The sequence below is a fragment of the Mauremys mutica genome, chromosome 8 (genome assembly GCF_020497125.1).
Source record: "Mauremys mutica isolate MM-2020 ecotype Southern chromosome 8, ASM2049712v1, whole genome shotgun sequence".
In the NCBI taxonomy this organism is placed as follows: domain Eukaryota; kingdom Metazoa; phylum Chordata; order Testudines; family Geoemydidae; genus Mauremys; species Mauremys mutica.
Window position 1 is genome coordinate 77697965 of NC_059079.1, and position 19765 is coordinate 77717729.

Consider the following 19765-nt stretch of genomic DNA (forward strand, 5'->3'; position numbering starts at 1 on the left):
GCAGTCAGGGAAAACTCCTGCTCTGATCTCTCCCATCTCCAAGAAAATGAGGATTAGACTTTTTTGCTTTTCTTTGAAATTGCAACAGAAATGATCCTCTCATCACGCGCCAGTAGGAAAGCTTAGTAAGACCCACCCTGGGGGACAGTAACAGCAGCTGCCTTACACTAAAGGGGAATAAAGTCCAGGGCCTGCTTGTGGTTGGTGGCTGGGCATCAGAGGTTAACCTCTCCATCTCACTTCGCAGTGCTCCTGAGAGAGCTGCCTAGCTGGCACTGCGACTTCCTAGCTAAGGGCTCTGAATGACATGTTGCCAGCTCCCTAGCTGGTGATGGATAGTTAATTCTGACTGGCATACTAGTGTGTGGCCTGTATAGCCAGGCACAAAACAGTCTCACTTTACTGTAGCTTTTCAAATGAGGCTTAGTAAAATTTCATGTGACATGTTCACGAGTGTTTCCCTGCTGTCTCCTGAATGCAGGCCGATACTTCGATGAAATCAGTCAGGACACGGGGAAGTACTGCTTTGGCGTTGAAGATACACTGAAAGCTTTGGAAATGGGAGCAGTAGAGATACTGATAGTTTATGAAAATCTGGATATAATGAGATACGTTCTCCATTGCCAAGGCACAGAAGGTATGTCATAATTCAGAGCTGGACTAGGAGCCTGGAGGGGATTAGCTGTTCAGTGTTCCTTGGGAGAACTCTGCTGTTAGGCAGGAGCTGTGCTTTAAAACCTCCCTTTAAGGAGTTTTTAATAGAAATCCTGTAGGCAGTCACTAGCTTGTCACTTCCCCACTTGCATGATGTGGGAGGAGAAGCTGAAAACAAGCAGAGACTGGGTGGGGTGGCATAGCAATGCTGGGAGGGGATTTGGCTAAGCAGGCCTTGAAGATATAGTTTTGTGAAATAGTGTTAATCCCTGCGTTGTGATTGTATTTACACTTCTGTAATACAGTGGGAGATTGACTTGCCCCTGCAGCATCTAGCCACCCACCCATTTCCCACCACCACCACCCACATTCCTCCATCCTCCTTTTGGCCAGATGCAAAATTCTCTTCCTGCCCCAGCAAGGGCATTGCATGCCCAAAGACCTTTTCTGACTTTGCACCTTGTACTCAGTGCCTCCATGTGCAGCCTTGACCCCAAACAGAGACCTTTAAGACCCCTGCGTTGCACTGGCTTCTACAGAGTTTCTAGCCTGGTGCTAGTTGCATCAGATCTCTAACACTGTTTTTGTCTCTCAGAGGAGAAGATTCTATATTTGACACCAGAACAAGAGAAAGATAAATCCCACTTCACAGATAAAGAGGTATTTCAACTCCTGGTCTTGTAGTACACTCAGAAAGGATGATTATGCTGTACTGGTGCAGGGGTTTGACTCTGACTATGCTTAATGCTCCACACTTAGCTAATGCTCGAATGTTTCGCACCAAATTATGCTCTGGCTCCTTTACAAAGTCTTGATTTGATGGACTGCGCTACAGTCTTTCCTATTGGCCTTGAATGTTACTCCAGAGTCTCACCTTGTTGTTTTTTTCCTAATTGATTTCCTTGCTGCTCAGTCTTCATTCTCAGGTCAAATGAGCTTGAAAGATGAAGTAAAAGGGACTAGTTGAGCACAACTGAACCTGGCTCTTCTCCTTGAGCACATGCTCTTTTTGGTCCATTCCTCACTGCTCCGCACCTGGTGCAGCAGTCTACACAAGTGTGAAACATCACCATGCTGATTGGATGGCATTTGCTCTGGTCTAAATGACTGCACAAGGTGCAGAGCAATGGAGAATCTCCCTCTAGATGTACTAGGGTTGATGGACAACTGTCCACCATAGTGTGTGCATTTGGGGATGCCTCCCCATCCTTAGCTAGAGGGCCCTAATTGCTCTTCCGTATAATTTTCCCCTTTCTTGTCATGAAAGTCAGGCAGGACCCTGTCCTGTTGGAAAAGACAGCACTGAAAAGAGACTGAACTGCTGCAGTTTGACCACATGGCTAGTGTAGCCACTTCTGTCTTGCTTTGTTTTGCTGTTATGGTTGCTGATTAGAGTGCTTGCTGAGGGCCCTAATGGTAATGGTGGCACAAGGCTCACAGTTGTGGTGAGAGTGGTCAGTGGTGGATAAGCACATTATGCCTTTTTCCCCCCTTAAACCACTGATCCCTCTGCCTTAGTGCTCATCTAGGACACTCTGTTCTCTGCTCTCACTAGCATGCCCAGCACCAGAGCATCTCTTCAGGCCTGTGCCGTGAGCATGCCTAGATGCCCATCAGCTACATGCTTAAACAATGGTGTGCCTACAGAGCCAGGACTCTGACAGCACCAACAGCGCTCGTCTTTGTGAGACCACATTGACTTTATATGCACTCTTTGAATTGGGAAGAAAGTGGCCCCTCAGTAGATGCTGTGAAAATTGAAGTCAAAGAAACATCACTTAAGCCATGCCTGCTCTCGAGGCACAGCTATGGTGCTGTAGCTATGCTACTGTAATGCAGGTGCTTCCTAGAGTGATGGGGTTTTCTGTTGCTGTAGTAACTCCACCTTCTCGAGTGATGGTAGCTAGGCTGGGTCTGCATCACTGGTTAGATCTGCATAGCTGTGGCACTTGGGTGTGTGGATTTTTCACCACTGAGCACCATAGCTGTTAAGCTAACTTTTGAGTGTAGACTAGGCCTTACTCTTTTTTTCTCTGTCTGTAGACCGGCCAGGAACATGAACTGATAGAAAGTATGCCCCTTCTGGAATGGTTTGCTAACAACTACAAGAAATTTGGAGCAACGTTGGAAATTGTTACAGACAAGTCACAGGAAGGATCCCAATTTGTGAAAGGATTTGGAGGAATTGGAGGTAAATTGCAAGAGGAGAAAGTAGGCTAAGCTGAAAATATTGGCCCTATGTAGCCTGCTGTTAATCTGGTTCTGAAACCAGAATAGGAGAGGCTACATTCCCATAGTGTCATGTTTGTTTCTGCTCAGTGACTGTCTTCAATTATCTGTGTAGGAAGGGCCCCATTCAGTAAAACAACTTTTGTGTACGCTACATCATATAGCAGGGAATATCAAACTGTGGCCCAGGAACAACTGGTGGTCCACAAAGCGTATTTCGGCTCTCAGTGGAGAGGTGGCTGGTCACATGATGCTTGCTCCCCTTGTATCCAGCTGCAAAATGTCATTACTGCCCTATCACTCAAAGAAGCTGCTGTAGTTGCATGGGAATGTTATGCCCTCATGAATGGGAAGGGAGGTGTCTGAGACAATGGAGAGAGTTTCAAAGGCGCACCTGCATTTTTGGGGTATCTGCCACTTTTTCCTTTGAAAATCTGTCCCCTATCCATCTTCCCAGTCCTCCAGCTCCAGTGTGAAAGAGGCAGGTTTTCTCTCTGGGTCAGTTTGGAGTGCTGTAGAAGTCCAGGAGCTCTTAAAAGCTTGATGAACCTAAAGACTTAATTCCCTGGTGGGATTTTATTGCCCATTGACTGCTGTGCTCCAGTGCCCATAGCCCTAGAAGGATGGACTTCCTGATTATTGTTCACTTAAGCAAGCATTGATAAGGATCATGGCCTTCAGAGCACTGTGGGGAAGGAACTACTCTGTCAAATAGAACTCTGCTCATGATCCCCAGTGTCAGCTCTTTTACCTAGGCCCTCCTTGGGGGGAGATGCATTCAGAGCTGATGGGTGACTCTCTCAGGTGATGGTCTAATCTAAATGATTTCATACTGCAGTAACTGTCAGGATTTGATTTATAGGTAGTTATACCTTTGCACTCCACCTTGTGGACCCATTTACGCCAGTACAAAGGTTTCTTACACCCAGTATAGCTTCTTCCCCTTTCTGTATGGGAATAAACTATCCCAGTATAACGGCATTGATGCCAAGGAGTTGTACTGCTTTAGCTACATTGGTGCAACTTGTCTGTACCCTGTCTTTTAGCTGCAGAATGTACAGTAGGGGTTACTTCCACACTAGGCTCCCTGCCCTGTACGGTCTGCCTCAGCCATATTCTGGGTGTTGGGTGGGAGAGAAGATTAGTCTCAAACTGCCAGCAGTGGTGCTAAGTGGAGTAGGGGTTGAGAGTTGTCTTTCAGTTACGAGGTCTCCAGTTGTACTGACAATGAAGGTCACTCTGCTCTATCGCTTCTCTGTGCCAAGAGTTCCTGGAAGTCTAGTGACTTGGAAGCACAGAATATTAGGAAAATACACAAATTTAAAATTTCTATAGCGGGGTAGGCAATTAGTTTTTGTCAAGGTCAAAATTTCTTGGGCAAGGTCCAGACTCCAGAGAAACGTTTTTCACACTGAAATAATAATCAGCAAATAAAAAGATTTCATGGTCCATTGGCAGTCCAGCCTGTGGTCCACCTATTGACTGCCCTTGTTCTGTAGCATCTTAATTCCACACAGACCAAATACTAGACTTTGTTAAAAATCATGGTCTCCATCACCATGGTGCAAGTCAGAGTTTGAGATGACGTGATCCAGAAGTTGTTGACTAGCACATATGTTAAATAGGTCCACAGTGTATTGTAAGATATAGTTTGTACTAAGCCCTTTCTAGTACTCTGAATTAGGAAGAAGCTAAAAGGTGTCTTGTTTTTACCAGGTATCTTGCGGTACCGAGTGGATTTCCAGGGAATGGAATACCAAGGAGGAGATGATGAATTTTTTGACCTTGATGACTACTAGGTAGTCGACCTGGGTCCGGCAAAACGTGCCTCACCCCTCCAGCATCCAACCCAAGGAGCAAATGGTGGAAAACACAACAGATCCCTGCCTTAGAATTGGAACATTTCCAGAACTTGATCCATAAGCATTGGATTTAAAAAAACAAAACCCTACACTTTGATTTGTCATAGTGTCAGTACAGCAGCAAACTACTAAGTTCCTATATGCCACTTTGGACTAATTTAAAAGAATCCCAGTTTTTACTCTTACTCGATGGTGAAATTGGTTGCTCTTGTATTTTATGAAAATGATTTTTTTAACCGTCATGATACATTAACTGCTGTAAACCTTCTTCCTTCAAAAATTAATAGAAGTAAGATCATACTGGTTTGTTTCTTTTATTTTGATTGGAGAAAATCAATTGCTGCATTTTGCAGTGACATGACCCATTTACATGGCATTCTCAGTTTAGACTGCAGAAGAAATGTAGTGAGATATTGGAGCCACTGTTTCTCTATTTAATGGAAGAATAAGAGAAAAGGCACTCTGAGTGCCAGCTGACAAGGTGTGGCTGGAAGATTCAGATAGCTTGGGGAGCTGCTTTGACAAGCCAAACTCTTACCTTAATCCATTTTGCAAAAGCACTACTTGTACAAATTAGGAAGCACACTTCCTTGATTGCAATGGAAATGCTGCCAGAGTCTTAGGAGGCTTAATTTGGGAACTGAGTGGTGTGGCCTTCACTCTTATCAGTCTTGACAGAAATAAACACATGATGTAAGGGAAGTAAAGTGGAACCCTTTTGGGTCTCTTTTTGGTAAGATTTTATTATTTTTTTTGGTTTAGGACTGCATAAAATTTCCTTGATTATGTGAATTTGATTGTTGGTGAACCCATAAATGGAAGCAGGTATTTCACAGGAGCAACTAACAAGATGTGACTGTGATTAAACCCTTGGCACTGGTGGATTTGGAAAACTTGACGCTACTGTTGAACATTTAGGTACCCCATTGGGAAATCCCAGCTCCCCAGCACCAAGGACTTCCTAATGGATCAGCAGGTGGTCATGTACATCTGAGACTGAACTCTAGTCTAGCCTTAGAAGTGGGTTCAAACTTCTGATTTATACCCAGACCCTCAAGCAATGTCTTTGTAATGCCTGTTAATAGAATGCATTTCAAAACTGTAGAAATGGTTACGTTTACCTAGAGCCAAAGGTTGAAATCTGCATTGGCACGAGACCTAATGCACAGAGCTGACCTTTCTGTTCTCTTGGGATAGCAGGTTTTCTGATGAGTACTCTGACATTTTAGTGCCTAACTGCTGTCCTTCACTGATTCTTCCTCAGTCACTTTTAGCATGTTGGTTGGAAGCAGCTTTTTGTTCCCAAGTGGCATACTTGCATATCGTTCCAATAATCCTGTTTCACTTGAATGGAGGGGAGTGTTTGTCTTAAAACATAGCTTCTGACTGTCACACTATACCCTAGAGGTCCAAAATGACTGTCAATGTGAGCAATATAACCTGTACTGCTGTTTTATAACCCAGCAAACAGGCAGTGTTTGCCATTGTCTACAACAGATGTTCCCATCAAAGCTGGAGTCTCCTATGAAAGTTTTGCAGTTGGGTCTGCTATAGATTTGCACAAAACCCAAGCGCCAGTGAGTTTGCGGTCTTCGAAGCAGTATGTTTGGATTTTGCCATTGTAAATGGGTCTAATGTGACATGACAAGACCAGAAAAATTGGATGTAAATTTACATTTTTGAATATACTGCTTGTTGTTTCACATGATACATTTAGGGTATGCAGCTCCTTTTTGTAGTTTTTATTTTTACTATTTAAGTTTGGAAATGATGCCAAATTTTTGTATTTCTTTAATCAATGTGTTCTCTTTGGTGATATATATTGCATTATATATTGATGTGTATATCAATATATACTGATATGTATTACACTTACACATACAAACACATTAAAAGGTGGGTGAGAAATCCTAGCCTTCGCATACTATATAGCCTCTGCAGAGGGATCCCAAGCAGTGATATCTTGGTGTTGTGATGTACAGAAATGGAGAAGAGTATTAAACCATATTTAAGAATATAGCATGGACTCTTGATTTTCTTTTAGTACAGTAATTACTCTTACAGGGGGTGATGTTGCTTTACTGGCCTCATGAATTCTCAGCAGAGGCCACCTAGTCAAACAACCTTACTCAGTTCTCAAACCTAGATAGAGAGCATCTTGTTTCCATTTAGCACAAAAGCTTCCCCAACTGGCAGCCCAGAGTGCACAGGTCTTTGGCTTCCCTAATGTTGAGCTGAAATCTAGAATATTAGAAGCATGAGAGGGAAAAAACAAATCAAATTCAAGCATTCTGGAACTCTGAAAAATGCTATTCTTAAAGGTTAGCTGCTTGTCTGTGAACTGAGTATGGTAAGTGTTGGGCAGTGCCTAGGACAATTGCAGAACAGTTGATCATCTTGTTGAAAGATGCAGAAATCATATTCCTACTAGTCTTATATTAAAGCAAATTATCAATGCTTTCTAACAGCCTCTTCCTCTCTTTCCCCTGTGTGTTAGTCTGAGTAAGGTAAATCCAGTTCAGGATAGTGCCCAGTACTTGTGGGCTATCCTGTTCCAGTGGTCAGCAGTGTTCACTTTGTCCTAAATCTTTATATTAAACGGGACCTCCCCAGTAGGTGATCACATTTTCAGTAGAGGCGGGAAGTGATTGTAAAATAGGATAAGTACTCTTGGTTGAAAGGTGCTTTCATTTAAGCTTCCTGTTTGTGATGAAATGCAGGGGCCTCAGGAGTTTGTGTTGTACTCTGAGTTAAAGAAACTCTTGGGTAACTGCAATTGAAGTTTGCTAGCATTGGCCAGCTTTGTTTTGATATTAGGCTGCACTGTAACTTTTGAGTAGTGCTATTGTCATGCGTTAGTTATCTTACTGCAATGTGCTTTCCCTGTTGAAGATGAGCTGGCAGGCTGGGGTTCATTAGCCAGAACTGCTGTCCTGTGTTAATGATCTCATCACTTGCTACAGATCTCTGGGTGAGTGAGGCTTGTTTTCCTTAAACCCTTGCTATGCTAGGAACAGATACCAAGTAATTGACATGGTAGCTTGGGATAGTGGAAAATGGGATCATTTTTTTAATAGAAGATGAAGGGGAGAATGCATCACTGCTGTGGAACTTGTCTGATGGTGGAAGGAGATTGTGTGAAGAATTATACCTTCAAGGAAGGGAAAGCAGCGTGAGCTGAAACAGCACAAACAGCTTTCATTGTCAGGCATGGCATTACAGCAGCCAGTTGGGTCTTCCCCAGCTATTCATTGACACACCTCTGGCCAGGTGCGAGATTGGGCATTTCACAACTAAGCAGCTGGTTGTACTGGCGCTGAAAGGTTTCAATAACATGCCTTGTTGAGTGAGTATCCAATGTTTCTTAAGTGCATTGTAGTGGTAGTCTGAAACTTTTGGGGGGCTTACATCAGAAATATGAGATCACACTGTAATTCTCAGTGATTCCTTGTCATAAAAATATGAGCTACATCTCTAAGAGTGCTAGGGCTGGTCTCAACTCCAGCTTGGCAGTAACTTTTCCCTCACCACTAACAGCCATCAAATCTGGTTGCTAGACCAGCCTCTTGTGGCAGACTAATGGTGACTTGAGACTACTGCGCCATGGTTCTTTTATATCAGCACTCCAAACCATGCATTGCTGATCCAGCTAATCTCACTCATCCAGCCTTGCAGTGGGCTTTTCCTCTGTTCTGTAATCTGAGGCAGAGTCAGACTTGTGAGTTGCCAGTAAGGGCTTGGCTCCCACTTCTGGAGAACTCTCCAGTTGGATCCTCCTCCTGGTGGCAGCAGGTAATTTCCAATCCCCTGATCCCAACTCTACAGAAGCAGAGAGCCTATTAAATTACCAGCTTGGCTCCAAAATGGCTTTTCTCTTCCTGTAAAGAAATGTACCCTCTGACTTGCCGGACTGCCTTGTTCCTCACACTGGGCAGACATGCCCACCATGAGGCACCTCTTTGTGCTTATGGCCTTCTGTACTCCAAGCAGCCTTGCCGGTCAAGGAGACTTGCAACTTTTCTTCTACCAGCTTTTTAGCCCCTGCTCATTCTTTCCACCCACTCTTTGCTGGGAGCAGTTTCCTGGCATTTGTCACCTACGCCTGGCAACTCCCTAAGATGACGAGCACTATCCCTGCTTCACCCTCTGCTACCCAGCAGAGCAAAAACAAGCAGGGGAAGATGTGGCTCCGATCTCAAGCACAGGCATGTGTCAGTGCTGGATCAGCAGGAGGACTTGGCGGCCCAGTCAACACCAGCTGCTCCTTGGATCCTAGCTCTGGTAGGCCACCAGCCCTCTCCAGTATCAAACATATAAATGAGGTTCCCCTAATCCACAGAACTCAAACCTTTGCCTCAAGTAGTGCCCTGTCTTGCCCTTTGGTCATGCTGCTGTTGGCTGCTAATGCATCTCTGGCTGGGGATATGAGCTGTTCCTTATTGGTCCTCTCCCCATCAGCAGAGGTGACTGCAATGGCTCACGGTCACATCTTACAAGCAACAGTATACCTACAGCTTTCCCTTAATCCCTTCCAGCTGCCTTCCCGGGCCACATGTGGCCTACTCAAGCCAGGCTGCCTCGCGCTTCCTTGTGAGAACGATAAAGATGGACTCCTACTTCACACATTCACCCACTCTTACGGCAGTATCAAAATCCAATTCTGCCTGCATCTCACTTTCCACTAGTGCCCTGGAGAACTTGGTGCTTGAGCCTGATGGTAGCGTCCTTAAATCAACCACTTATCTTCCAGCTCAGCGATGATTTAAAAGTCCTTGTCTTTTTTAGGTACGTGAGTCTAGGAAGACTCTGGCAACAGCATGGATATTTGAATGGAAACAAATAAGGCAGTCTGTTCCACAAGAACACCTGGCTATGCTAGTCTTGAGCTACGAACCCTGAGTAACAATTGACTTCATAGCGCAGAGTAGAAGAATCGAGAGATCAGCACAAATCTGTCAGATCCTAGAAAATGTAGTTGATGGGCTATTGCTCTCCAGAAGAAGGCTTGAGAGTTTGTACTCCACTGCAGGTGTCAACAAGATGCGGTACATTTAATCTCATCTTTGTCACATGGCTCCTGAAAGTCGCATGTTTGCAACATGACCCAATTTGTTGTCAGTGACACTTGTTACTCTGAAGTTTGTGAAGACTGATTGTATTGTGCAATGCAGAGGAAAAATAGCTGATGTGGCTGAGCCAGGTATCCTATCTAGGTTGGCACTCGGTCACAAATGATCAGTGTCAGATTTGTTCTGAATATCTTTCTTCTTCCAGCTACAGTTGCTGTTTCCCCAGCACTAATTCAGTTGGCGGGGCATCATAATCTTCACCTTAGCACTTCAATGAAAAAGTAAAAATGCAGCTCTATGGAGCTGGGCAAAGGTCATTTCTATACACACATCTAGCAGCCCTCCAGCAGAATAACAGTGGGAAGGTATGTGCTCCTTGATACAAACTTTCCAGAAGCAATTAACGAACCAGCAGAATCAGGATGTTGTAAGGGGTTGGGATGGAATCCTATTCAAGCGAGTGTACTACTGTACTCTGTGCTGACACAAGGCCATGACTCCTGTGACCCACAGTGATTGTCTCTACCAAAGGCAGGTCCAGAGGAGATTCGTTGGTCTCCCATATGCTGGGGGTAACTGTTACAGCAATCAATGTCAGTCTTGCTTAGAGCAAGACTTGCTGTAGCTCCAATGCAGCTTGGTTCTACAATCCCACTGAATCTGTTGGGTGGCATGCATTGTTTAGCTTTTTCTTTCCGAGGTGCCTCCCAAAAAAAATATGCTATTAAAAACCTCCATGCCCCACCTGTGCCACACTATTTTTCTGCATATCCAGTAGATTAAAAGACAGGGCTGGTATTGGATGGTAACAAACAGGGAAAAGTTGCTCAGGCCTTGGCTTCAGCCCCAGGCGGTTTGGCCTTTGGCTTTCTACCCCGAGCCCCAAAGTGTCAAACACTGGCCCTGCTGTCTGTCTGGTTTATTTTGGCAGATGCCCTGAAATCTGCTCATGGCCCCTCTAGGAGGCCGTGGACACCTGGTTGAGAACTGTTGATTTAGCTCACCAGCAAAGCAATATCCAAAAGTTGACTGTCCTCAGACTTGTGATCACTGGCATATTTAATCTGCAGAGCTGGCAATGCTTTGGAAAGGGACTCGGACTTGAGTCTGATGGAATGCAGGTGAGTGTGCACACTTCCATACAAAGCTGTGTAGAATCCTAAAGCTTACGGTCACAAGGGACCATTAGACCCAGTGTAGCCTCCTGTATGTCTCAGGTCACTAAAATTCACCCAGTGACCCCTGTACTGAGCCTAAGATGTTTCTGACTCAGCCAAACACAAGTTATGCTTTACACATGTCTTTCAGAAGGCATCTGAGCTTGATTTAAAGCCATCAGGAGATGGAGAATCCACCACTTCCTTTGTCCAGGATGACTAGCAGAGCGATTTACCTCTTGACATGTTGGGAACTTCTTGTAGAGCATCCTGAGAGAGCATTTTAATCCACTGTGAAGGCAGTGGAATCAGATTGGGGTCCGAAATCCTGTTCCTATCATTTTTGTATGGATACCCTGTTGAGATGCAGAGATTTGAAAAAGTAACTCAATAGTCTGGCTCAGATCTTCCATCTGACCATAAAATAACCTGGGCACTCTTCTGAGCATGTGTTGCTTATTTGCTTCTGCTAGTGCTGCCTCTAATGTAGCATGTGCCTTCTGATCAACCATCAGCTACTGGTTCCTTTACAGAATTGGTTAGTAAAGGTGACTTCCTCACACTCTCACTGTTTTAGATAGGGTAAACTGGCCATCTGTAGCACTTGTACACTGGCTCCTTTCCGTGGCTGGGTTTGCATTTGTTTAATTGGGTATCGGATGAGAAATGTTCAGGGTTTTTGCTTTAGTCTACTTTCAAACTACCTGAACTAGTCAGGAAAGAGGTCCATGAATTGGATTAGTCAGCTAGTCTGCTTATCATTATTTAAAAATGTCCCACATTTCAACTACTTGTCCATCTGCATCGTCGCAATTAACCACCTTATGTCCCTTCTGCTAAGTTCATGTCCTCTTCTGATACATTGCAACCTGGAAGTCTGAGAACACTTTTGCATTTGTATGTGAATTGTTTTGGGGGGCTTCTGCAGGAGGTGATGGGAGGTGCTGGAACAGCGTTAAACTGTATCCCAAATGTGAGAAGGAAGAGGGGTTGGACCTGTCTAGGAAAGAGGAGCCAGCTGGTGAGGGGATCACTGGAGAAGCTTTCATTAAGGGCTGGGGTGGAGGGAAGCACATGGTACCTTGAGGTACTGGAGTAGTTTTAGAAGCAGAAGGGCTAAAAATGGGGGTGGGGCTGTTTCTTGGGGTGTTTGGGATGGTGTGGGGGGCTGTTGCATCTCTGTAGGTGAGGTGTTGAAATGTCGGCAGCACAACCCTGCATGGTATTTAGGTGGTGTCAGTTACTGAGCTGAGTGTACCCCTGCCCCCCCCCCACCCCTGGGGCTCAGGCCTCAGGCTGGCATCTCAATAAGTTTCCAGGAGGGGGACTCGATAGGTCTAAGCTGCCTGTAGCCACCTTGCAACCCCCCCCCCCCCCCCCACACACACACACTGCTGCAGGGTTCCTAGCAGTCTGGCTGTCGTTCCCTTAACAAACCATTTCTCCCTCCTCACCTCAAGGGGAGAGTCAAAAGTTGTTTTGAGTCAAGTCCTAGCCTGGCAAAGCAACGTCTGCCTCTTCCTTGGATATAAGGGCCTCAAAAGAAAGTTTTTCCTATTGGCTGGTACTTACCCCTAGGTGTTTCTCTGAAGGTTGCTTATCTAGATCCACTGTGCTGCTTCTCCGTTGGCTTTCCCCATAGCCCCCTACTAAGCAAGATCAATGAAGTCATACAGGCATGTCTTAAATCCGACACACACACACACTCATTTTGCCTCCGTGCCCAGGTCACATACCATGTTCGTAAAACCATTACACCTTCCTATGCTTAAATTATTACAGAGCCGCGCTACCGCTGGCCCAGGATGCAGTTCTGCATTAAGGCAGAGCACATCCTTAGGCATCTGACTACCCAGGCCAATTCCTGTCCAAGAAGTGGATACATGTCGTGACTGTGGCTGCACAGACTTCTCAGCTGTTACTCGATCTGCATATCAGGGCTGCACTGTACTTGTTCTGAGCTTTGCCTGTGGGAAGCAAAAGTTCAATGAAGATGCAACCTGTCTGATTCAGCAGCTGTGCACAGGTTTGGTTGCACACTTGTTTGAAACCCCACAGAGGAGGGTTTTCATACCCAACCCTATGCCAAAGCAGGTCTGCAAGAACAGGTGCTGGAAGAGAAATTGGGAACATTAAGAGGGAGACCTAAGGGGCAAAGCTCTGAGTCTGATCTGCTTTGGGGCAGCCTCGTTCCAGGATGAAGTTCAGTTCAGTTCATCTCTGAAACTACCCTCTGCTGGGAGACTTTCTAGGACAGAGGTAGGCAACTAGAACTCATGGTCTATGTCTGGCCCATCAGACCTTTTAATCCAGCCCTCAAGCTCCAGCTGGAGAGCAAGGTCGAGAGCTTGCCCACTCTGTGCAGCTCCCAGAAGCAGTGGCATGTGTCCCCTCTGGCTCCTACACATAGGGACAGCTGGGGGCTTCACACGCTGCCCCTGCCCCAGCTGCCACCTCTGCAGCTCCCATTGGCCGGGAACTGCGGCCAATGGGAGCTGCAGGGTGGTGCGTGCAGATGGGGAAGTGTGCAGAGCCTCCTGGCCATATGTTTGCATAGGAGCCCAAGTGGGGACATGCTGCTGCTTCTGGGAGCTGCTTGAGGTAAGCGCTGCCTGGAGCCTGCACCCCTGAAACTCCTCCAGTGCCCCAACCCCCTGCCCCAGGGCTGATCCCCCCACCCTCCAAACCCCTCATCCCCAGCCAGAGCCCACACCCCACCCCCGTCTCAGCTCAGAGCACCCCCACACACACACACTCTGAACCCATCAGCCTCAGCCTGGAGTCCCCTCCCACACCCTGAACCCCACTTTTCTGGCCCTGCCTCAGAGCCTGCACCCCCAGTCAGAGCCCTCTTCCCCTCCCAACCCCCAACTTCATGAGCATTCATGGCCCACCATGCCATCTCCATACCCAGATGTGACCCTCAGGCTGAAAAGTTTGGCCACCCCTGGTCTAGGAGCTAGATGGCAGAGGTGGAATGGAGCAGCATTGCACTGAACAGAGGCAGCTGGGAGTGCAGGTAGAAAGGTAAGATTAAGCAGCTAGAGGGAGGAGGAGAAAACATTTCTTTGTGGCTGAGGCAGCGGGCAGGCCTCTGTCTATTCAAGGGCATTTTTGTTCCCTCTCCAGTCCCAGCCCTGGTTGAGTTTTCCCGTGTTCGTGAGTCTGCGTTAGTTGCGAGCAGCTGCCATAAAGCAATCTCCCTTCGACATTCCTGATCCCCACCCAATGGCAATTCTCCAGTGCTGAAGAGGGGGAGGGATAGCTTAGTGGTTTGAGCACTGGCCTGCTAAACCCAGGGTTGTGAGTTCAATCCTTGAGGGGGCCACTTAGGGATCTGGGGCAAAAATTGGTCCTGTTAGTGAAGGCAGGGGGCTGGACTCAATGACCTTTCAAGGTCCCTTCCAGTTCTAGGAGATGGGTATATCTCCAATTATTATTTTTATTATTTATACCAACCAACTTCCATATTTTCTCCTCAAAATACTGAGCAGGTAAGTAGGACAACACTGCCTAGTTAAGTCCAGTATCCTCTGTTAGTTGAGCAGAAGGGAACTCCCATGAGTCATCCAGGTGGAGTCTGGACAGACTCACCTTTGTGGCAGCTGGGAAGTACCGTCATAAGAGTCAACGCCTCAGGAAGCTGCACAGGCAAATGCCAGCTGATGTATGCTCCTCTGCTAATCGCTTCCTGACCACACACACAAGACCTAGTGCTCCAGCTCCTGCCTGATACCAGTTCTTGCCTGAATGTGAACACCCTACTGCCAGTCTGACCTGGTTGTCAGGCTAAGTGGGAGATGAGGCTCAATGGCTGGGAATGTGAGGCAGCACCTACTCTACATAAGAGTCTCAACCCATCCCAGCAGCAGTCCTCTTCGATCCAGATTAATGCTCCATAAACACCCTTGGAACACCCAGTTCCATGCCTTTTGCATGGAAACTTCAGTGTTCTCAGGCTTTCGCTCCTGTTGATTGTATTTCCGTGGATAGAATGCCACAGGTGAGAGATTGTATTTTTAATCTCAGAACTAAGTGGGTATTAAACTCTGTGTGCACACTCATCTGCCCAGTGTGGCTGTTCTTGTCTGAGTCTTGTGGCACCTTATAGACTAACAAACGTTTTGGAGCATGAGCTTTCGTGGGTGAATACCCATGTCATGTCATGCATCCGACGAAGTGGGTATTCACCCACAAAAGCTCATGCTCCAAAATGTCTGTTAGCCTATAAGGTGCCACAAGACTCTTTGCTGCTTTTACAGATCCAGACTAACATGGCTACCCCTCTGATACATGGTTCTTGTCTGAGTTACTCTCCCTCCACAAAGTTTCCACTGAACCCAGGTACAACCACAGTGGAAACAATGGGTGGGGGAGACCCAGATGTGAGACTGCATGATCCTGCGCCACGCATCTACAGCAAAACAAAATGTTGGCAAGAAGGGCCATTCCCCCTCCCCCACCTTGTGGTTGTGTATCACAGAAGGTGCAATCTGTGGCAACCGAATGCCACAATGCTGGGCCTGATCCTGAAACAAAGGTCTCTGACCTCCATGCCCTGGGAGCAGAGGGTGTGCTGGGGCCGTGCTGCTGGCTTCCCCCAAACACAGCTTAATGTGGAATCTCCCTGCATTTCAGAGGAATCACTTCTTCTGTCTTGATTCAGGCCTCTAGAATGAAACTGAACTTGTTATATCCTTGGGGCAGCTGGTGTAGGAAGCAATCACTTGAGGCCAGAGAGCAGGCAGCTAACCAAAACCTCCATTTTATTTACAGATATACAGAGAGCTCACTCAGCTGGTTGAAACCGGCTGAGCTAACCCATAATAATCTAACTCAGTTGCCATAGCAACAAAAACCATGACAACCAAATACACAACAGAACTCATGCTGGCCCCTGGTCATCACATGCCTTCAGTGGGTGTAATGATCTGACCAGCTGAGGGGTCTTGTGAGCACCAAGGAAAGCAGAGACTCTGAAGCACAATTCAGTATGTGATCAGCAGTAATTACTTGTACTACAGGAGCAGCCAGAGGCCCCTATTTTGCAAGATACAGTACAAAGCCAGATGAAAATATGGTCAGGACCCAGAAAAGCTTAACTGTTTGTCCTTTATCAAATCACTCTGCTCTTTATTAGTCAATTTTTGGATTGTCATGTTAGCTCAGTGTTGCCAGTGCATTTATATTGTAAGTTAATATGGGATCCATTGAATTTAAGCATTATGCAGAACTGCCAGCATGCTTTGGTCACTGGAGGGTGCTTGAAATATCTTGCAGGGCACCAGAGGGAGTACCTTTTTTAAATTTTTTTTTTAAATGAACATTCAGAGCTAAAATGTTCCCTGCAATACATTGGAACGGGATATTGAAATGCCTGATTTTTTTTATTTATTTTTTGTCTACATGGTCCTTTTACTGCTGGTGTTCCTGTTAAACCAATCCCTTTAACGCTCCACCTCCCTTTTCCATGTCCCCTGCTCATACATGAACTGGGAATAGGTGGTGTTCAATGGGGTTTGGTCTCAGGCTTGGTTTTTAAATGATCTAGAGCAGTTTAGTGAACCAGCACTTGAGCATGTACATGCTAAGCAAAGCAATGGGCAGTAGCAATAACCTGGCTGGCCTGCTCTCTAATCCCTTCTGGGATCATGGGGTAAAGGGAAAGGCAGATTCCATCCTCTGTTGCTAAAGCCTCTTCTGGTCAGGGACATGGATGATTGGATCTCCGATGCATAAATTTCTACTCAGTCTGTATCAGCCAAGCCTTCCCATCCCAGCTCTCCCCTGCAAGAGGCCTTGGCATCCTCTCAATCCACTCCGCTCTTTCTCCCCCTGAGCGAACAGCACGTCCTCATGACACTCAGGAGCGTCTCACGGGGTCTCAGTTAAGTCCAGAAACTGCTGGAGGGAGCTTCTGTTGGGTTGGTTGTTACAATAGAAATACAAGTTTTATCTCTACTTTGTCGGTAAGACTCTCTGGATCACAGCTGAACTGGCAGGGTTGTGCCAGCAGAGCTGCCATGCAATTAAACCTCTACTACAGAGGGCTTAATTTGTCCGAGACTATTTAAGACTTTTCGGTCTGATTCCCATTTACACTAAGGCCCCCTTACACCATGGTGGCAGTGTTGAGAGGCCTAGTGTAACTGAGAATCAACCCCCTTGGCCTTCGGTTTGGCTAGCCCCTACTGACTCAAATGCCTGACAAATTGTTCTCCTTTGGTCCTGCAAGGGAGGCTGTAGGCTCTGCCACACAAGCAGTGCTGGAGACGCTGCATTTGGGCAAGTCAGTCCCTAATTTAGGAGGCGCTTAATTTCCTTGACAACTTTAAACTGACATTTGACTGACTTGAATTCAGTCTTTTGAAAAGAGTAAATAACAGAAGTGGGAGGAATCCATGGAGTGAGGGTTTTGTCTTCAGTTGTTGTGTATCTGTTTTTAATATAGTGCTGAGGGTTCGGACGTGATTTGTTGTTTTATCATTCAATTTCTTGGTGTCTGTGGTTTGTGATTTGATAGTTGGATGTTGCTGAAGCTCCACTGGGCAACTACAGAGCAGAGGCATTATGACCAAAGACAAATCAAGAGACGGGTAAGCATCCAGTGCAGCCAGCTCTCTGCAAACCACACCAGCAAGTGCTTGGCAGAGCCCCAGTTGGACATGGGCTACAGTTTGGAATTGTATAGTAGGGTGTGGGCTAATCACTTGCCAAGCCCAGGAAGCTGTTTTCCCACCATGTAGATAATTGCCCCCACTGACTAGCTGTAATGTGGGTTAGTGCTGGTTTTGCAATCCCCTGAAACAACAGATACTGGAAGCTGCTGGAGACAGGAGCACCGCCTAGACAACCTGACCTGGTGTGGTAAGTCCAAGGATCCTATGTAAATAACAACCATGACATAAAAACAGATTGGTCTCTAGACTGAATGGTTCCAATTAGCTGCTCTCATAGAGGAAGTGCCTCTCTTTTCGCACTAGTAGGCAATTTTTGAGCACTTAATTTGTTTTGCTGCATTCCCAAGGGCTGCTAAATTGGTCCTGGTCTCTTCACTGAGATGTAACATTAGTGGATATGACTTTGATAGATTTTGATGGATTAAGCCACTTTGGAAAGGCTCCATGAAAAGCAGCATCCAGGATACAATTAAATGAAGGGGTATAGAGATGGATGGGGCCAAAGATACAGTTCTAAAAGCAAGGCATTTCAAAGTGTGGACACCCACAAGAGAAGTGTCTCCATTCCAGGAAGCAGGTGTCTGTCCCACAAAGCTCTTGTTGTTCTATAGCATTCAAGGTTTGCTGATGTTGCAAGATACAAGCCGAACAGGGCAGGGGTAGCTCCGCTAAAATCAATCAAAAGAATTGGACCTGCTGTTTCCAAGCCAATTTGGCCCACAGCCTTGTGTTACGATCATAAATGATGGAACCCCCTTGCTGGCCAGCCAGTGCCTGGGATTTTTCTAGGGTGATCAGATGTCCCGATTTTTGGGGTCTTTCTTATATAGGCTCCTATTACCCCTGACCCGGTCCTGATTTTTCGCATTTGCTGTTGTCACCCTAAATTTTCCAGACCTCTGATGCTCTTTCCTTTTGTTAACTCTTGTGTGCAGCTTTCAAACTGCTGGGATCCCTGCTTTGCTGGTGAGGAGATGAATCCCCTCACCTGGTGGAATGAATGGTCACTAAGGGGTGGTGTTCTTGCTCTCAAGATGGTCTCACTGGGGCCTCTTTGAGCTGCTCCTGTGGTGTAATGGGGCCCCATAACTAGTTTGTCAGCAGAGGGCGGGAGTGGCTAGGGAGCACGCTGTAGTATGGCTCTTCTTGGCTTGCTCAACAGCCCCAAGCTGGAGCAACTATGAGTAGGGTTGCCAATCCTCCAGGATTGTCCTGGAATCTCCAGGAATTAAACATTAATCTTGCCCATGTGATGGAATCTCCAGGAATTTGTCCAACCAAAGTTGGCAACCCTAACTCTGAGTAGCCCTGACTCATACATTCACAGCTCCTGGACTCGTGCTGATATCACAATTGTATATTCTTCCAATGTATTTTAAGCCTGAATCTCTGCCTGGACTAGGTGTCAGTGACCAGTCATTCTGCAATGAGGATAAGCTAAGATTTGTGACACCCTGCTCAGTTGATGCTTCCCTGGGTGAGCAGAACCAGTCCCGCAGCTCCTGCAAAATCTCAGCTTCTGCCACTTCCAGTTGCAAACTTAAAAAAAATAAAGTTTTAAAAAAAAAGATGAGTACAACCAATGCAGCAGCTGCTGCGCTTATGAGGTTCGGCCTCTAGGGGAAGCTTCACTCACTCCGTCTCCACGCCCCAGCAGCAGGGAGGGGCATCTGCCATTACCTTGGCTGCATCCTCCTGGCTTCATCTGGGCTCCTCTGAACTCCCCTCCCTTGGGCCAGGCCTGTTTCCTGCCCCCAGCCAGATGAAAGTAAACCCCAGAAAGCTGCTGCTTTGCCACACTACAGCCTGCTTGACCAGATACAGCACCAGATGCAGCATTCCCCACCCAGGCACAGGGAAAGGAAGAAAAGAGATCCCAGCAACTCCTGTAGCCCCCACCTTAAGCAAGGAAGGGCTAAAGCAGCAGAGTCCTGGGCTTCTCCACAGCAACTGCTGCCTGGGGTGTCCAGGGGGAGCACAGAGGCACCTGGCGCTAGGGAAGAGGAGGCAGCTGCGAAGAGCTGCTGCTGGTCTGAGGGGAGAGCAGAGGAATTTGGTTGGGGGGTGAATGTGACTCAGTCAGGGTCTGGCTGAGCAAGGGGATCGAAGTGTGT

At 46.5% G+C, this 19765-nt stretch overlaps 2 protein-coding genes across 4 annotated transcripts in view; both read left to right on the forward strand.

Moving 5' to 3' along the window:
- Positions 1–6762, forward strand: part of ETF1 (eukaryotic translation termination factor 1) — a 38487-nt gene extending 31725 nt beyond the window's left edge. For both annotated transcript variants that reach the window (XM_045028039.1, XM_045028040.1), the window contains exons 8-11: positions 482–637; positions 1250–1314; positions 2698–2845; positions 4600–6762. In XM_045028039.1, the coding sequence (XP_044883974.1) occupies positions 482–637; positions 1250–1314; positions 2698–2845; positions 4600–4682 (452 nt within the window). In that variant the 3' untranslated portion in view covers positions 4683–6762. The remainder of the gene's footprint in view (positions 1–481; positions 638–1249; positions 1315–2697; positions 2846–4599) is intronic.
- A 9111-nt stretch (positions 6763–15873) lies between these two features.
- The window catches only part of FBXW11 (F-box and WD repeat domain containing 11), a 168370-nt gene continuing 164478 nt past the window's right edge, over positions 15874–19765 (forward strand). The window contains exons 1-2 of one of the 2 annotated variants that reach the window (XM_045027667.1): positions 15874–16051; positions 17495–17567. In XM_045027667.1, the coding sequence (XP_044883602.1) occupies positions 16041–16051; positions 17495–17567 (84 nt within the window). In that variant the 5' untranslated portion in view covers positions 15874–16040. The remainder of the gene's footprint in view (positions 16052–17494; positions 17568–19765) is intronic. The other variant, XM_045027668.1, reaches the window with a different exon arrangement.